Source organism: Glandiceps talaboti, chromosome 3 (assembly GCF_964340395.1).
Source record: "Glandiceps talaboti chromosome 3, keGlaTala1.1, whole genome shotgun sequence".
Taxonomy (NCBI): Eukaryota; Metazoa; Hemichordata; class Enteropneusta; family Spengelidae; genus Glandiceps; species Glandiceps talaboti.
Window position 1 is genome coordinate 7,810,505 of NC_135551.1, and position 21,896 is coordinate 7,832,400.

Consider the following 21,896-nt stretch of genomic DNA (forward strand, 5'->3'; position numbering starts at 1 on the left):
TTGTAATGCTTCTCCTCGGCAAATAATAAAAAAAATCAGATAAATAAATTGAAACACGCGAGCGACATTACAAGTGTTTATGTATATCTACACTGTAGTCTAGCCGTTTTGATTTATTTTGCCATAATATGGGGAGATCATATTTTAGCATTTATACCCACAGACACTGCCAATTAGTCAGAAAGTGTGAGTAAATATCGGTAAATGTTGGTTAATAAGACATGTAGAGTGTAGTTTTTGTTTACTGATGTCTGTTACAACCACTAGCAATGTATTTTTTCACAATGCTGTTGAGTTTTGTTCACCTAGTGACTACGCTCGCCATAGGCTACGTGCTATCCATGTCTCTTTATGACGTCATAAAATCCCGTGGTCTAGGTGGGACCGGAAATACCCGCCAACTCTCGAAGTAAATCCGAAGGGAAGTGACTGAAAAAGGGTCATTTTAAGGTGTTTGCAGACGCTTTTGAAAAGTTTTAAAACCAGAATGCATTTCACAAACATGTCGTCTAGCAAATTAGCGATAGTGAATGTGAGCATTTTGAATCACCTTTAAAGGCCCAGGTTTTAATCCCAGGTTCTCACATTTGTGTTATCTTATCAATGGAGCCATTAACATTAGCCATCTGCAGAAAATGTTTCTATAGCTCCACCAGACAACTGATTTCTTTTTAACTTAAATTTTAATTTCAATCTGAAGTGGACCTTCAGAAATTTTGTAACTAGCAAATGAGTATGTGACCATGTCAATCTTTCCAGTTTTGTACAAATTTGGGTACAGTCAAAGTTTCAAAGTGTAAATTGTAAGTGTACCTAAACCACAAACATGAATACATTTTATTTGTGGCTGTTGCCTCAATTTGTTTCCAAATCGTATATATTTTGAATTTTTACATTTTGTAACTGAACATAAAACAGGACTTGATAAATACAATGTACTGTTGGTGATTTCAACTTTATTGGTCTTTTAGAGATGATTCTATGACACAGATAGACAATTTGAAGACATTGGCTGAGAATACAAAGACACTGGCTGAAAATATGAAGACATCGGCTGAAAATATGAAGACACTGCCAGACAATATAAGACACTGCCAAACAATATGAAGACATTGGCTGAAAATACGAAGACACTGCCAGACAATATAAGACAATACAAAGACACTGGTGACAATACAAAGACAATGGCTGACAACATGATGACACTTGCAGACAAAAACAGCGACTTAAGAGACAATGTGATGCCACAGACAGACTACGATGACACTGCCTGAATAGAAGATGAACCGTTAGTATCTTAAACTGATAACGTGAACAATTATGACAACCGTGGCAGAATTTATGATGAAATTGGCAGACAAAGCAGTGACACTGGCAGACAATATGATAACCCTGTTAAACTATATGTTGGCACTATTAAAACTATATGATGATACAGTCAACAATGGGATGACACCAACAGACACAAAGATGACACCGACAGACACTTAGGAGGACACCAACTGACATGAAATATGACATGGACATCACCTAGAGCTATTGTAGGGTGATGAATGTGGAGATATGAGTACCGGAGTCAGAGCCGGCTAATAAGCTGGCGCAGTCTGTGGGGAATCATAAATACCAGGATAACATCTCTGTATCCTCTCTCTGTCTGATAAATAGACACCATTAGAGACTACTAAATTACACTCTAAATGTACTCCTAGTACCTCACTTCAACCTCAAACAACTCAACTCTAAATTATTGCCTTTTTGTTCCATTCATACTCATTTATTCCAAATGTAAGACAATTAGAGATATCATTCCCTGATATTTTTCTTCATTCAGCCACGCAGTGTTGTCTACACGTTGGGGTTCAGATGAAAGAAAGTACAGGTGGCACTAAATGTGCCTTGTAACGTGGGTCAAAAACAGGTTATGACAAAATCCTTCTGTCACAAGTATTTTCAAGCTGAATGAAGCAAAATATTCCAGAATAATATAAGTATACATGTGTATAATTAAATTCAGAAAAAAATGGAAACTATAATGAAGACAAATTTTGGAAAAAATTACAATTTTGTATGTTTTTGACCTATATTTTGAACACCACAGGTGATACAAAAGTGCCTTGTAACTTTGAGTTTAAAACCAAGTAGTGACAAAACCCCCTATGAATGTCGGAGTATTTTCCAACTGAATGAAGCAAAATATTGGCAAATAATATAAGTACACCTGTGCACGATAAAATTCGGAAATAAATTGCACATTAATGAAAAAAAATTGTCAAATAATGATGATTTTTGAATATTTTTAACCATTATTTTGAACATCATACATGTAGGTGACACAAAAATGTTTTGTAACTTTTGAGTTGAAAACAAGTAGTGTATTTGAGTATTTTCCACCTGACTAAAGTAAAATATTGGTACTTAATACAATGTAACTGTGCAAGATTAAATTCAGAAAAAAAGTGGAAAATCATGATGAAAATTTTTGGAAAATAACGACAATTTTGAATATTTTTGACCAATATTTTGAACACAACGAAACAATGACTTTGACATATGTTGTCATGACCCAGAATGACCTTAAACTAATGTAACTCTGTTACATTATCTGTTTCATGGTATTAAACTTGGCTTGTGCATGAACCATGGTAAACTGATGGATAATCTAAACACAAGGCAACCCTGGATGACATGGTGTGTGTCGTAGAGCAGTGCAGTCAACGAAACAATTCTATTATCAAACTACAGTAAGTTCATGAACATTGTAAAAAAAACAATCGATATTATATCCTATCTGAACAGTGTCATTTTTAATGTATGAATATAAATGAAATAATTTATTATATCACCTTGTCTATTTCATATTAAAATAACAATACATCATCGTCTTTCTTATCACCTGTCTTTATTCATAATACATGACACTGTCTGTTTTCAAATTTTCTATTTATCAGGTTTTACCTCTTTACTCCTTTGTAATAAAACCTCTATACTAAGAATCAGGGTCTGATCTACAGTTTGAGTTTTAAAATTTGCTATTTAAAAGTCTCATCTTTCATATTATGTTGTGAGGTGGGAGATTAATGTATTTTACTGCCCCTGAATATTTTACTAATTTGTGATGTCTGCATTGTAAGTGTTGAAGACTTGTACAACAATGTACAGATGCTAAATGTTTGAAATAACTCACATTATACCATGTACGTGTAGAAGCAAAGTTGAACAAAAAAATATTCAAATTAATACCCTGGTTGTTCTATGTCATGACAACACATGTATTTTTATGTCACTGGTTCTGCTGTGTTCGAAATATGAGTCAAACCGTTCAAACTTGCCATTACTTTCCCTGAAATTTCTTTGATATTACTGGCGCTGGTATAATTATGTTATTCTCCAATATTTTCCTTCATTCAGCCAGAAAATACTCCTGACCTAAGGTCTAGCGACTTGTAGTGACAAATGTCCCTTAGGTCACTCATACTTTCCTTGTCTGAATGGATTTATACTGTGATCATTCCACGTTTTAACATGATCACTTAGAACATTGGAGTCAAAATGTTCCAGTTACCATAATATTTACTTTTCTCAATTTTTCATACATGAGCAGATATTATCATTATATTATTTCCAAAATACACGTTTTCATTCAGCTGTAACATACTCATTAACATAAGGGGTCTTATCATTATGAGTTCGAGACGAGAAGTGATGAGGCCCCTTAGGTCACTTGTATTTTCCTTGTGCATGAAGAAATACATTGGTGACTAATATCTCTAATTATCTTTGTGAACTAGCCTAAAAGGAATCCCTACAAGTGCCGAGGGGTTGTAAATAAACAAACCCACAACACAAAGGTGTAGACAGTAGATAATTACTAATTACGTATTGTAATTATCATAATAATCATAGTTTATTTCAGCGTAATATGGGCCTGGTGACTTGATATATTAATACAATACATATTTCATTAATAGTGACACCAATAGTTCCATAGTGTCTAGATGCAATATACTATGCGGTGAACAAATCATAGTAAACTTAGTCTACAAACATAAATTATATTCAATAAATTTACTAAATGCTTACAATTTGTCTTTGACTTTGAAGGCATGAAACCAAAATAAAGCTGGATTCCTAGTAACTAAGTCATCCTAAATGATTTCATTAACTGGTAAAATTAGTGAAATTAAACTCTACATACAGTACGGTGTTTTTGAAAGGTTGTCATGTCTTATTCCTTCTGCAATGTTTATTATTGTACCAATGAAGTGACTTGTTGATGATATTAACTTACCAATGAAGTGACTTGTTAATGGTATTAACTTACCAATGAAGTGATTTGTTAATGGTATTAACTTACCAATGAAGTGATTTGTTGATGATATTAACTTACCAATGAAGTGACTTGTTGATGGTATTAACTTACCAATGAAGTGACTTGTTGATGGTATTAACTTACCAATGAAGTGATTTGTTAATGGTATTAACTTACCAATGAAGTGACTTGTTGATGATATTAACTTACCAATGAAGTGACTTGTTAATGGTATTAACTTACCAATGAAGTGATTTGTTAATAGTATTAACTTACCAATGAAGTGACTTGTTAATGATATTAACTTACCAATGAAGTGATTTGTTAATAGTATTAACTTACCAATGAAGTGACTTGTTAATGGTATTAACTTACCAATGAAGTGACTTGTTGATGGTATTAACTTACCAATGAAGTGATTTGTTGATGATATTAACTTACCAATGAAGTGACTTGTTGATGGTATTAACTTACCAATGAAGTGACTTGTTGATGGTATTAACTTACCAATGAAGTGATTTGTTGATGGTATTAACTTACCAATGAAGTATCTTGTTGATGGTATTAACTTACCAATGAAGTGACTTGTTAATGGTATTAACTTACCAATGAAGTGACTTGTTGATGATATTAACTTACCAGTGAAGTGACTTGTTGATGGTATTAACTTACCAATGAAGTATCTTGTTGATGGTATTAACTTACCAATGAAGTGATTTGTTAATGGTATTAACTTACCAATGAAGTGATTTGTTGATGATATTAACTTACCAATGAAGTGACTTGTTAATGGTATTAACTTACCAATGAAGTGACTTGTTGATGGTATTAACTTACCAATGAAGTGACTTGTTGATGATATTAACTTACCAATGAAGTGACTTGTTGATGATATTAACTTACCAATGAAGTGACTTGTTGATGGTATTAACTTACCAATGAAGTGACTTGTTGATGATATTAACTTACCAATGAAGTGACTTGTTAATGGTATTAACTTACCAATGAAGTGACTTGTTAATGGTATTAACTTACCAATGAAGTGACTTGTTGATGGTATTAACTTACCAATGAAGTGACTTGTTAATGATATTAACTTACCAATGAAGTGACTTGTTGATGGTATTAACTTACCAATGAAGTGACTTGTTGATGATATTAACTTACCAATGAAGTGACTTGTTGATGATATTAACTTACCAATGAAGTGACTTGTTGATGGTATTAACTTACCAATGAAGTGACTTGTTAATGGTATTAACTTACCAATGAAGTGACTTGTTAATGGTATTAACTTACCAATGAAGTGACTTGTTGATGGTATTAACTTACCAATGAAGTGACTTGTTGATGATATTAACTTACCAATGAAGTGACTTGTTGATGGTATTAACTTACCAATGAAGTGACTTGTTGATGATATTAACTTACCAATGAAGTGATTTGTTGATGGTATTAACTTACCAATGAAGTGACTTGTTAATGGTATTAACTTACCAATGAAGTGATTTGTTAATGGTATTAACTTACCAATGAAGTGACTTGTTAATGGTATTAACTTACCAATGAAGTGACTTGTTGATGGTATTAACTTACCAATGAAGTGATTTGTTGATGGTATTAACTTACCAATGAAGTGACTTGTTGATGGTATTAACTTACCAATGAAGTGACTTGTTAATGATATTAACTTACCAATGAAGTGACTTGTTGATGGTATTAACTTACCAATGAAGTGACTTGTTGATGATATTAACTTACCAATGAAGTGACTTGTTAATGGTATTAACTTACCAATGAAGTGACTTGTTGATGGTATTAACTTACCAATGAAGTGACTTGTTGATGATATTAACTTACCAATGAAGTGACTTGTTGATGGTATTAACTTACCAATGAAGTGACTTGTTGATGATATTAACTTACCAATGAAGTGATTTGTTGATGGTATTAACTTACCAATGAAGTGACTTGTTAATGGTATTAACTTACCAATGAAGTGATTTGTTAATGGTATTAACTTACCAATGAAGTGACTTGTTAATGGTATTAACTTACCAATGAAGTGACTTGTTGATGGTATTAACTTACCAATGAAGTGATTTGTTGATGGTATTAACTTACCAATGAAGTGACTTGTTAATGGTATTAACTTACCAATGAAGTGACTTGTTGATGGTATTAACTTACCAATGAAGTGACTTGTTGATGATATTAACTTACCAATGAAGTGACTTGTTGATGGTATTAACTTACCAATGAAGTGACTTGTTAATGGTATTAACTTACCAATGAAGTGACTTGTTGATGGTATTAACTTACCAATGAAGTGACTTGTTAATGGTATTAACTTACCAATGAAGTGACTTGTTGATGGTATTAACTTACCAATGAAGTGATTTGTTGATGATATTAACTTACCAATGAAGTGACTTGTTGATGATATTAACTTACCAATGAAGTGACTTGTTGATGATATTAACTTACCAATGAAGTGACTTGTTGATGGTATTAACTTACCAATGAAGTGACTTGTTAATGGTATTAACTTACCAATGAAGTGACTTGTTAATGGTATTAACTTACCAATGAAGTGACTTGTTGATGGTATTAACTTACCAATGAAGTGACTTGTTGATGGACTATATCTTCTATTAGCATAGCTGACTCTATCAGTGGTCTTCTACAGTCACCCATCGCAAACCTGTAAGATATATTAAATATATTATTGAGGTTATTATCCAATATCACCCTTTAGAAAACCTGTAAGATATATCAAATATATTATTGAGGTTATTATCCAATATCACCCTTAGAAAACCTTTAACATATATCAAATTCAATATTTTCTCTTTTAAAGAATAGTTTCAGTCTTTGACAACAATTTCTAATATTCATCCGTAGTAAACATTTAATACTAACAAAAAGTATCAATACTGACTGACACCACCACTGAAATATTTCTTGTTTTATACTAACTTTTGTTATAAATTGTAAACACCCTGGGATTCATGCTAAGTGAAAGGCTTTTCCTTTAGTTCAGTGTGTTGACAATTTCAACAGATTCCAAACTATAAACCACAAAGAAAATTAACAATTTATACAGAAACCTTGACCATAATTCTCTTTTCCTTTCTTGTCATAAATTTTTGAATATTTGCATTAAAGATTGAAATTTTTATTTCCTGGTTATCCACTTGGTAAAATACCTAGATGTTATTTAATGAACAGCGCCCCCACACTGTTCCTCCTGGCAAGTTTCAAAGAAATTCAGCCCTATCAGGCTTCTTAAACTGATGATGAGAGCTGGCTGAGTGTGGCACGGATGTCTGTATCTTACAGATTATCATAAAGACTTGAAACTGAAACCCTCAGATTTTTTGACAAAATACCTGATGTTGATTTTGATAGACGATAGTTTGGTAAAGGTCAAAGGTTAAAGATTGAAGTATGGGTGTGTGTGGGTTTTGATATTTGCGTTATATTATGAAATGGATGGATGTTAGACTAAATTTAGTTTACAAGTGATGATCTTCCTGTTAATTGTTATAACTCTTTCGCTTTCACGTAGACACACTTGTTGATTAGACTGACACAGACTCACAAGTAGGGAACGTACACCTCCATAGTACTTTGAAAAGAAAGATGTGTTAATAGCCACAACTTGAGATGTAACACTCCTACAAACAAATATTTTGTGACTTTTGACATTCTGTGATTTTGTTTGTTAGGCACTGATGTCATAAAAATGTTAGTCGAGTTCTTATGCAGTATCGTTATTATTTACACCTCCACTCACATAAAACCACACTGGCATCAAGACTACAAAAATGTATAAATTCAAAACTTTACTCAAATATAACATATGTGTGTGTGTGTGTGTGTGTGTGTGTGTGTGTGTGTGTGTGTGTGTATTTGTATATGTATACATATATGTATATACACACACACACATATATATATATATATATATATATATATACATACATATATATATTTGTATACACACACACACACACACACACACACACACACACCGGAAACTACCCTTGACATAGAGTTTTTTCTCACTTATTACATTTTCAAGGCCCCTTAGGTCACTCAGTTGAACAAGGGAAAAGTATTGGAGAACAATATAATTTTATTATTTGATTCTATCCAGTCAAGATTTGAGAAGTTTATTGCCTAAAACCCAGCCAGACGATTAGGCCTACAAAAAATGAAGAATTGTTTCTGGTCAGGACAGTTTGTCTAAAGTGGTGTGACGAAGCAATTTTTTTTATTTATTTCTCAACAAACCTGTCACTCAGTCTACTATTTTTAACAGTTACTGTTCTATTTATTTAGTACTTTAGAGCAAGTGTGTACATGTATGTGGCACAGATGTCATTTGCTTGTTCATGATTAGCTCTGCAGTTGTCTTCACTGAAGTAAGGAGGGTTATTTTTGTGTTTTTCCTTGGATCTGAAGACTCCATGGGCTGGACAAACACGAAAAAAAGACCGACGCAAGGGTATTTGAGTGATGCGTGCTCTGACCAGAAACAACTCTTTTTGTTTGCCTTATTTGATATTTTTTCACCATTTTATGTGGATTGTAAGGTTTAAACTATATGAGACACATAATCTTGGAAGTACACACACAATATAGAACATGGTATCCAGACACCTTGTCAATCTCAGTCATTTAAGTCCCAGTAATGGAATAATCAAATAGTACTACTGCAAAACAAACCAACCCTCCAGAATAAATTAAAGTTATAGCTACATTTCATATTATGCTTATCTTCATGGCTGCCAAAATGTAAGACAGACAAGTATAGATAGATTGATAGTGACAGACTGACAGGGGAATAGAGACGCAGACAGGCAGACAGAGACAGGCATAAAGATGTCAACAAATAGAATGAGACAGACAGACAGACAGACGGACAAACAGACAGACAGACAGACAGACAAACACACGAAAAAAGAAACAGAAAGACAGACAAACACACTGAGAAGCATACAAAGACTGACAGCCAGACACAGACAGACAGACAGACAGACAGGCAAGCAGGCAGAAAGAGAGACAGGCAGACAAACAAACAAACAAACCAAAAAGACAGACTGACAGACAGACAAACAGAAAGACAGACAGTTTAAACAAAATACATTTTGTCACATGCATGTATGAACACATAAAAATACAAATCCATGTCAAGGTTATGTATGTAAAGTTAATCTGGATGCCAACATAGTCTCTAACTAAACCAGGGTGTAAATCGTAACGATACTGTATAGAAACTAGACTAGTAATGTATGGATCCATACATACATATCTGTTAATCATAATGATTCATTGATGCTGACTTCCAAAGACAAATGTATCATATTTCAAGATTTCCATTATTTTTTATTATCTTCATTAAACTGTAACATAATATTTGATACAAATGATAATTTTACTAATGTAGGTATTATGTTGTCTATAATACGATACTGCTATCATACTTCATAATTAATCATTATCTGAGATAATATACTGTGTGTATATGCATACTAATGTCATCTTTGATAATTCTATTTAACTGTGAAAAAAATCGTATGTATTACTGACACAAAGCTGATTTTTATATGGTTTGACCATGTATGTTTATTGGGTGGGGGTGTGTTTTTTGCATAATTGAAAAGTGCCCCATAGCATTAAAGTATGTATGCTTGAGAAAGCCACTATAACTCCATCAACCATGTTACCAGTAAACTGTAATAACATCAGGGAACACTTTTGATGGCATCAAAGACAAGTATCCACATTGCATTATACTAAGAATAGTTTACTCAAGGTTTTTTGAAATATTTTCACTCAAGTAAAAAAAAAACCCCATTAACTCAGCTTGTGCCACTTTATGTACATGTACTGTCCCATTTTTTATGGAAAAAACACATTTACATTAGCCTAGTTATAGCCAATCGATCAAAGACAAAAACCCAAATTGACTGATTCTACAGAATTACATGCTAATTTACTACCATAACGGTATAATTTATGGTATCGAACCATCTCTATCTAGAGATCTTGAGATTTGATGCCACGGATAGCATTGGAGGAAAGAGAGACCTTGGGATTTGAAGCCACGGATAGTACTAGTCTAAGAGATCTTGAGATCATATGCCATGGATAGCACTGAACTAAAGAGAGATCTAGAGATTCAATGCCATGGATAGCACTAGACTATAAAGTGAGATCTTGAGATTCGATGCCACGGTTAGCACTAGACTAAAGAGAGATCTTGAGATTTGATGCCACAGACAGTACTAGACTAGAGAGATCTTGAAATTCGATGCCATAGATAGTAGTAAAGAGAGACCTTGAGATTTGATGCCAAGGATAGCGCTAGACTAATTTACTATAAACTGAACAAGACAAGTTTTATTTTGTCAAATTCTCAAATTTATTTTTCAAAAGATTTCTTCTCTGGTAAGAGATATCATATAAAGTTACATATACCATCAAAATTTGACATTTGATTCTTTGAGAATACGTATCAGTAATTCCATGAAAACCAGTCTATTTCGAGTATTCAAATTACGCTGTCGTGGTCAGAGGGAAACCTGGAATGTGGTATACACATAGGCATGCAGCTTTTTATAGGGATACGAAATGTTCTGAAGTTACCACGGATTCTAGGTGAGGTTTGGAATTAAAATAGTTCCCAAAATAGTTATATAAAATATAGCTACATAAAGTAGTTCTATATTTCTATACAAGAAATATCTTTTGTTACAGGTTTTAATATTCTAACAGAGTTCCTCGGCCATTTTTGTGATGTTCCCCACAAATATTATGACACAAGATATGAAACTATTCAAAATTGGCAAAATTTATCAGAACGCCCCCCCCCCCCCCCCCTCCATGTGTTAATAAAACACTTCAAATGCTTTACCAGAAATCCCCCCATAACAATATAATAACAGAAACTCTCCCCTCCACATTACTATAAATACGGCAAAAATACTGCAAATGATTTGCAAAAACCCTCATCCCCTACCACCAAACTCTATATATGCTAGCAAAAAAACACTGCAATTAATCCAAATTTCATACAATATTCATATTTTTAAATATAATGTATATAGTGTCAATGCTATTAGAAGGAGGTATTTTTGATTCTTTGGGGAATAACTCTTTTATTTCTTCAGAACTAAATTACACTGTACTGCAAATGATAAACAAAATTGCAAGCAATATTCAAATTTTTTTAATAATATATGAAATTCATATATCAGAAGGGCTAATTTGCAATCATATCGGTAATTCCTGATTAGGAGTTTGTTTGCTTCTTTGGAGGAATAACTGGTTTACATATTTGACCTACAAGTTAACCTGAACTACATTAAAAAAAGAAACTACTTGGGAGTTGGAATGTCAGCTATGGACCAAAGTGTCGAAGACCTGCATAGAATGACATGACACTGGACGACGCCCAACAAAAACACGACTGCAATGCCTTTGTTGTGAAATCTCCCAGTAAGACTGATGCAGTTTCTGTACTTGTATGAGCACAACTGTTACGTTTTCTATCTGAATGATTTATGCTAATGACATACTATATGTTTTTGGTATCTTTGGAATGTTATGTATCTTTTAGATGTAAGTTAGTGATATGCCTGACTAGACCAATACACACTATCTTAGTTTGAATACATTACCCCCTTTTAGATATTATCTATCAACACAAACACACATTACACCAAGGCTACCTGTACTTTAACACTGTTTTTTTTTTTAACATGGAAGTTTACTCTCTGTATAAAGTTAGTGCCTAGTTTGGATATCAACACATGGTATCCAATCATCTCTAGTCCAGTCCCTCTATCGGCTGGATGCCATCGCGTGTTTACCTACTATAAACTTTTGACCCTGCACATTTTGGACACCCAAACTGATTTTGCCTCCTGTTTGCACTACAGCTCATACATTCATGCTGTTTTTGGTCACCAGTTATGCTACAGGTACAAGTACAAGCTAGTGCACAAAAAGAGTCATAAAAATTATAGATTTTGGAAGTCTCGTGGTCTGTGGTCTCGGTTCTAACTAAAAAGAATGGAGGTGTAAATCATAACTATATGCATAGGGACTAGACTAGTAGTCCGTTTATGGTATCATTACCATTTTAGTTAGAGACCACATTGACATCCACACTAAATCATCTCCAACCCTGGTAAAGAGTAGTCTAGTAGCCTGTAGTATACGGGTATCATTACCATTTACACCTCCACACTTAGTCTAGTTCCTATACGGGTATCATTATGATTTATACCTGCGCACCTACAGTCTAGTTCCTATATAGGTATATTTGAGTTTTATACCTCCACTCACAGACCATACTGGCATCCAGACTAGAGAGAGATTCGTTAAAGGATAACACTATAGTACTCAGTACAAGGCACTACCTATATACATAAAGTATTTCAATTCCACAAATTTTTTACACTGTACTGTTTGACAAATTATTCTTTTAACTTCATTTTTGACATTTTTTTTCACATAGAAATGTATTCTCTGTATGAAGTCAATACCACTGGCATTGCGTCACAGAAATTATTTGCACAATTCTTACTTTCTTGTTATTTTTGAAAAAACGTATTCTTTTAAATTCATTTTTGACAATATTTTTCACATATGGAAGTTTACTTTTTGTACAAAGTCAGTACTACCAGACAATACCTCATGAAAGTTATTTGCACCAATTCTTATCGTACACTAATAAATAGGCACTTTTTGGCAAATCATGTGTGTCACTTTCTATTATGACACAATTTTTTGAATGTTTACTACAAATTAGCACTGGGCACTACATCAAACAAAATGTTCTTTTACGGTAACTTTTTGACAAGTTATTATTTCAACATTACTTTATTTTTGTGGTAATATTTTTTTAATATTTACTCTTAATTAATAGGAAGTACTAACTCACACAACTTATTTGCTGAAAGTTTTGTTTTAACATTACTTTTTGAAAAAAAAATTTTAAACTTAATTTTTGGCCTGGTATCATAGAAAAACTCAAAACTAATAATTTGATACTAAAACTTAATTTACATTTACAGCAATTTACTTGAAAACAGAGAGTCTATATTTTTTTTTATCATGTGACTCTGTCTAGGGTGTCTACAGTATCCTTGTACTTAGTCAACAATCTACTACAATATTTGTATACTTCAATGTTTGGACACATAGTTACGTAATCTACAGTTTCTAAGCTTCACACCGGAAATAATAGTTAAAGAACTTAAATCTTTGATTTGTTTGACGATAGATAATGATTTAAATAGTTGAAAGATACAAAATTGTAAACAAACCCATCTATTGGATAGTTTGCTTTACAAGTCATATCTATGCATACAAATTAATATGTTGTTTATTTGTTTGAATTTCATACTTTATCTTTTTTCGGTCAAATTTACCAAAAGATTTTTCTGCACCATTATCTGTAAAATCCTTCTGAAGGACAGAACAGATTGGTATGTATCATAATACTGATGATTAGAACAATGAAATCAAAAAAGACACATGGGCACAAACAAACAAACACACTAATGCACATGTACGTACATACATACATACATGCATACATACATACATACATGCATACATACATACATACATACATACATACATATATACATACATACATATATACATACATACATACATACATATATACATACATACATACATATATACATACATACATTTATATACATTCACACATAAGCATGTATACACATAAAATTATGCACACATTCATGCATACACACACACACACACACACACACAGACACACACACACACACACACACACACACACACACATGAAATTTTGCTTTATAAATTTATAGTGACTCCTCTATTTGAGTAGACTATGTTGTCTACCGCATTTTGGGATCTGCCTAACAACAAATTTTCTAAGTATCTGTCGTAACTTTGTATCACACTCCCCTTGTGACCAACCCAGGTCATAGCACTCAGTACCACAGCAGTGTCAACTATCTACTTATCAAATCCTTGGATTGAGTTACTAGTATACACTGAATTACACAAGGCCAATGTGTATGATAACATGCATGCATGATATACACACATCACATGACATCACTAACTATATCAACACTGTCACATGACCACATGACATCATTGATAGATGAGACGGGACATTGCGGCGTCACTCATCACCCAATAGAAGATAAGCAACCAATTACATGAGATACTACCAACGAGACACTTCTCACCTACATTTCCACATAACAAACTGTTATATCACTTCCTGAACGACATAGTTGTAAATTTCACACAGTTAAAATTTATGGAATTGTAAAAAAAAAATCAGTCAAACACTAACCAAACAAAACAAAGGAATTTCAATTGCTGTGTAAAGTGCATCACACACACACACACACACATACACTCATTTATTACTATGGTATTTTGATATACTGTGGGGACAACCATTGTTATGGTCAGATCAATGCAGGTCCATAAATTTGTACACGTGAGATCACATCAAATGATAAAATACCACTAATAAATAAATCTTGTATAAAAGTTTGGAAGATATCTTTTCATTACCTGCACTAGCTGCAACTGGTACATATTTTTGAAAATGTTTTGCACAATAACTTGGTCATACCTCGTATACCCTAAATAGTAGTGCATCACCTGTGGATAAACACATTTTTTTTTGTAGCTGTATACACGATAAATCAAATCAAATTAATTTTCGGGTCCGCACCCAAAAATCAGCGCCCTCAACGGCGATCATGATTTTAACCTCTTTCTGTACTATTTAGGGATAATATCTAATTATTGGTATTTTAACCATTTCAGTGAATATATTGTGGTTGTCTGATCAAAAAAATGATACTCCAGTTACAACCAGTACAGTTTTAACATGGTGGCAAATTCAAAAACCGAGTTTTAAGTTTGGTCAACTGCACCATGTACAGATAATATTGACCACTAATTAACACATACAATGTCTTTTTCTAAGTAACTGACCAATTTTTAGTGAATTTACTTGATGAAAAAAATGTCTCAGTTGCAGTTAGTGTGTAGTTATAAACTTTGCAAAGTTAAAAGGGATATCAATTCTGGCTAATTTCTAGAATACAGAGAGCGTTGGGTCACTGAGTAATGTACAGTGAAGTTTAGTATTTAGTATTAAATATGATATGGCTGACGTTCCCAAAGTGGAACTTGCGAGGGCGTAACTCGTAAAATTAAAAAAATGAGGTTTTTTTATAGACTGGCACATCTCAGATATATGATATCCCAGAATCTTGACTATCATGTTCTCTACAGAAGGAAAAATGGATGAAGAAACACAATGTATGGCATCTGAGTCTCAAACCCAGAGACGATAACACTAGGGCTTAGTAATATTATGGTATCATTAGCTGTTGGATAATTTTGATAGACTTGCTTCTCCCTACATAAGATTCAAGCTATATGCTAATATGTACACTGGATGCACATAGCCCAAAGACTCGACTTGGTGTTACTATCTCAAAAACCTCATCTCGATCCCCACAACTTCCCGGTACAAGTCTCTGGGTTTTTGGTTGCATACTATTGTAATTTCAATATCTTTTGTAAGGACAGTAAGTAGATAAAATCTATCTAAGTTCCCCTGTCATTTCACCGGGGTTCCCCACCAAAATTTCAAAGAATTCTTTTTTTCAAGATCCCATTTTAGATATTGGGTGCTAGTTTAACGTATACAGTACAGTCTGCATATCGCAATATTTGTCTGTTTCACATATAACAGTCTTCCTTTATTTCTTTTACACTTCATTAGACTATCACAGAAGTAGACGACTCTCTCACCAGTCCTCGGGAGCATTGCTCTTTTGTATGTACCAATATCTACCAAATAATTGTACTAGAATATCCTTGTACTGTGTGGGCCCTCATTAACTACATACGACTAATCATTTGTTGACATGTTACTGCAACTCCGTGTTATTGCGATGCCCCGAGCCCCTAGCCCTATGTAGTCAATGAGGGCCCACAACTTACAATTATCCAGTTGTAGATATCCATACGTACAAAACAGCCCTTTTAGCTCCAAGGACTGGAGAGTCTATTCACAGAAGTATTGTGTGCAACGAGTATCTTGTCTTATAGTTCAAGCAATTTCTCAAAAAAAAAAATAAAAAAAATATTGACCCACGTACCACCCTAATTTCTGAAGTAATGTTATCACAAACACATTTAATTTTTGCCTCAGCAGACTTAACCAGTGCAGTGAGATCCACTATGGGTCAGGGAAACCATTACCACATTGTCCTGGCTAGAAAATACAACAATATCCCTGGATAAATTTGAATTCTTTTGATATCAGAATTGATGGTAAATACCACAATTCACATTATAAAGATGGTCACCCTGGGCATTGAGACCGGTGAGTCTTAAAAGACATACCAGAGATAAACTATGCATACAGGATTGACAAAAGGGGACACTACAATAACAATAACTTTGTTTGGTGTCTGTGATAACCGCTGAATGGTCGATATGGTAATACTGGTATGTGCCGCAAAGAAGTCATTGGTATTTGCACAACAAGTTATTTCCACAGTCTGAGATAGTAGTAAGACAACCATCAATGAATCCTCCCACTATTGGATGCAGCAAGGTTGACTGAACAAAGCCGGCTTAACGACCTGCAAAGTCGATCATCACAAAGTTTTTAAACAAAAAAAAAGTTGCGGTACAAGAAAGAAGAGTTGTTGAGTGGCGAGGTTGAAGGTCAAGACCAATCACATTGAATAACTAGTGATCACAAAACAAACAAGTACACATGATTTATAGAGGGTAGCGGCAAATTTAAAGAGTTGCCCAAGATGTGGCCAAGACCCTTGTCACGGACGATATAATCATGACAAACTAACAAGTTACCATTGCACGTACTCACTAAGAGTGATAGCTAGTAATAACGTCTACAATACATTACGACCCTCGTCAGTTCACCTCGTCAGTTCACCACCAAAACAAAGCCACAGATATGTGAGTGACCTCAAGTAATACATCACACATCATATACTTTGATAGCACATTGACAAATTTGCCTGCCTCACTGGGTCAGAGTTGATTTACAGGGTACTAGGTCAGTACACACTGATGACTGACTGATTTGCTGACGACCCGGCAAGGACTCGACAAAAGTTTGGGAAAGCATGTTGTCCACGTAGAAACAAATTCAGAAATTATTACTAGAGTACAGAAAAAGAGAAAAGAATTCTTCACATAATATACACATATAGCTAGAGTATTTGGAGAGTGAGTTAAAAAAAATCCAACTTAGCAGGTACAAGGTCCTTCCAATAAGGGGTTCTATGTCTCGTTGCAGATCTCACAAGATATGCAAATATACCTAGCAACAACAGTTGTCATACATGTGATCGTGGTCAAGCACCATGGCTATACATGTATGTGATGATGTTGAGAACAATAGTGTTGCTAAGAGTTTGACACTTTCAGCTTGACCACCCTCATGCAGTTGCTATGGATGCAATGGCTCATGAGGGATCTCGTGAGATCTGCCACAGACGAGAAACGGTGAGGATCCCAAACTTCATTAGCTACGCATTGAAATATCATTTTTTTAAAAATGTTTTCTTATATCATTGAGGATGGTCCTTTCAAAAGACTTCATATTATGCCAGTATTTACTAAATATTAAATTCCTTCAATTTTATTGAATAGCATGGATTCCAGGCTGCAGATCCAGGACACTCTTCGCCGTGGTCTTTAAATACAGTAAACCTGGAAATTTTCGCTAAAGACTTATTTTCGCTTATTTTGCAGAAAAAACAATAACGCCTAGACTCCAAATAAGTAGTATTGACTAAAATGCCTTCTTGTACATTAAAACAAAATGTATTTAGTCTGGTAATTTGTAAAAATTAGTCTTTGGGAACTAGCTGAAGATTGTAAAAACGCAAAATTTTCTAGTTGCGAAAATACTGAATGATCTAGGTTTTATTTAAGTATCTCAAGTCTGGGACCATGCATTCTTGTTTACTACGTTTAGAAGTGATTTGGTCATCAAACTATCACATCTCACTCAATTGGTTTGAATACCTTGAGATAGTACGACCATGACAATATTCTAAATATCTGTGCACGAACACACAGGAATCCATCATCTGTTTTTATCATCATCATTCATTTAACAAATTCCAAGATGTGCCCAGTAGCAGAAACGCCCTGTATCTGAAGACAACAGCTGCTGTACATTCCATTACAACATAACTGTGTAAGACTCACAAGACTACAATAGTAGCTGTCCTAACAATTTACATTGGTATGCTAACTATGGCTATTGTTCTATTGATCAGCTATACAATACACACAGCTGATCACAATGGTAGAGGTATGGAGGTAGGACCAACATGCTAGCCTCAATACAGAAATACCTTTCACATTTCTAAAGAGATTAACAGCTAGCTGTGATAGATTAACTAAGGTTGCAATAAATCCACAATATTTGGGGAATTCCAAAGTGTAAATGTTTTTTTTTTTTTAAAAGACTAACAAAAATGTCGACATGTCTATTTTTAACAGTATTGATCTGTTCTTTCTGGTTGGTTAACAAAACAAGAAGGGAATTTCCTGAAAGGCTGGCATTTTAAGAACAACTCTTTCAAAGTCCAAGCAAAATAAATTGTGAAATTATATAATTGTAATACTTTGGAATATGGTTAGTGGTAGCCAAGCAGTTAGGTTGTACACCTAACCATTAATTACCTCTACAGTCTGGGTTCGAACCCACCCAGCATTGGCTGGGTTTAATTAAAATTTAACCAGGTCCGTATGTAAGAAGGGAGATGCTCAGTTTGACCCTGCCAAACAACACAGTATCTCTCATCTAATGAGTTCTTCATACACATTCTAGTGGGTGGGGGTGGGGGTAACGAGAAGTACTTTTTTTACGGCATTTATCAAAAGATAACTGTTGCATTCTAATTAATTTTCATGTAGGATATATAAATTATAACAATCAAGTGTCTTGCACAGAACTCAAATCAAATCTGGTATTTACGCAATAAACGAATTGATGACAGAATTGATGACACTGAATGAATGTAGACTAAAATGTCAAGGAATCCCTTATAATGCCATCAATAATACTAACAACACTAGAATATGTAGAAAAGCACTTTTTTTCTGCGAGTCATCCAGGCTAGATTTCTTCTGATGACATCATTTCTTCTGCTATACATGTAATTACATTAAACGATATCTCAATCAACAAATGATATTACTATTCACTCATAGCTCAGAGACTTTCAGCTATCGGACACAACGTACTGGCCAATTGACTTTACTACATAAAGTTGTTCATAGCCCCCTGAGACTGACACGACGTACTGGCATACTACATCATACATGTAGTTGTTTATAGCTCAGAGACTTGCAGCTACATTTAGCTGGCATGACGTACTGGCAAACAATGTTGTCGTGCCAAATAGTCAAAGCTCTGGGCTAAGTTGTATACTGAGACAGCAAACTTGTGAAGACATTAAGGGCTAAATGTCAAAATAGGAGAAGAAAGTATTACTATATATACATCTAGTTTAGAAATTGCTGGCACCAGTAACGAGTACACTGTTTGATGGTGACGTTACATTCATCACAACCAGTAGAGACAGATTAATAAACAGACAGAGAACAGAGAAAGTTAGGATTGTTTTTATGCTGTCTACAGGTCCTGTTTGAATCCCAAGTGGATACATAAGTACAAAAATTATGAGAAAAAAAAATTCACTTTCATGTTACAGTTCCTAGACCTTTAACATGAGAGAGATTAAAACAATATGATTTTTGTTGATAATGTATACAACTTCTGCAATAAACGTAAAGTAGGAGTTCTTTCTGCCCCAAACGATTGGTTGTTGATCCAAAGAAATTCATCAGCTTGGTTTCACGATATACAGTATATATAATTTTATCACACGCAAGAACTGTTACCTTGTCCAAATATTTTGTCTAGACTTGATTGACTTCTTCAGAGGACTGAATGTTTTCACCAGGTGTTAATGACGTCATGTGATTATTGACCGATGCTTCGGATTGGTTGTTCTCAAACAGAACTATAAATACAACTATAGTAATTTTATTCAAATGAGCTGTATCAAATTTAAAGGCCTATGCTTCAATCCCTGGTTCTTGCATTAATATTGTCTTATCAGTGAAGTAATAAGGATTTACAGATAGGACCATTCTTTGTCCAGGGACCAACAATTTACTTATGTTTCGTACATCTGGAGGATGACATCTGGCTGTTTTTTAACATGTAAATTCTAATCCTTCGATCTCAACTGGGCCTTTACAACAAACTTTACTTTATAGCACAGACTGGGTACATTTAAACTGTTTACAGAAATGTATGACTGACTGTGATAACTCTCATCTTATTGTACATGTGTTACTGGAGTCAGTCATGCAGCCTGTCAACAAGCTAGGACACATTTGTACATTTGATTATGCATACGTGTCCATTAACTATCAGAATATCTCCCGCTCTAACTACGGATAATTTCCACGTGTACACCAGAACATCATACACTGGGTACATTTACCCTGTTTACGGCACTAAATGACGGACTTAGACAACTCTCATCTTACTTATATACGTTTAAGAAGAGTGCAGCACTGTCAACAGTGTCCAACATCTACAACTATCAGAATATCTCTCACTCTAACTACGGATGTTATCCACGTGTACACCACCGGAATATCTCTGATACTCAAAGAGATACGATCAGTATATATTTAGCTTCCCCCTTTGAACTAAAGTATCAATCAAAGCACCAGATTTAGTTGACAACAACACAATATTGACACAGTTTTCCAACCATCACGTACTACATAACTTGTGTGAGATAATGACTTGTTTTCAAGATCAGGGTTCTTTTTCTTCGTCTCCCCGATTCTCTTGTACACTAGCCTTGTTATGTGTAGACAAGGACACTGACAGGGGGGATTTCCTGGTAGAGTCCTTCACTGGTCACATATAAGCCATTAACACAATATCAATCACTGTATGTCATGCAATTATCTTCTGAGGTGACAGTTCAGTTCAAAGGAGGGATACGGGTGAAAGTGGCATCATATTTCATATATACCGTGTTATGATGCAACAGTTGGGTGTAACTTGAACAATATTTTCATAATTTTTATCATATTTACAACTGATGTATAAGTTGTTGTGCTCACTGAAGCATGTATTATAATATGACCAGGGATTACTGCATAGTGACCAAACCGTCACACACCAAAAGTTCTGCATCACACACAAATTTCAACAACTTGCTCAACAATCAAATACACGTAATTGGTCCATAACATGTAGACACTGTGAATACACACACGGTACCAACAAGTTAGTACCATGAAGTGTACAGACAGTTGTAAATTTTAATTCCATTTTTTCAAAATTGATATCTTATTAAATGTAATTACATTATTGCACTCAATAAAGCATGGCTGATTGCCCGTATAGCAATAGTGATACCCACCCCATAGTATCAATATCTCA

General features: G+C 34.2%; 1 protein-coding gene across 1 annotated transcript in view; it reads right to left on the minus strand.

The window, feature by feature from the left end:
- The window catches only part of LOC144432597 (transcription initiation protein SPT3 homolog), a 71,303-nt gene that overhangs the window by 12,389 nt on the left and 37,018 nt on the right, over positions 1 to 21,896 (minus strand). The window contains exon 3 of the mRNA XM_078120848.1: positions 6,929 to 7,013. Coding sequence (XP_077976974.1) covers positions 6,929 to 7,013 — 85 coding nt within the window. The remainder of the gene's footprint in view (positions 1 to 6,928; positions 7,014 to 21,896) is intronic.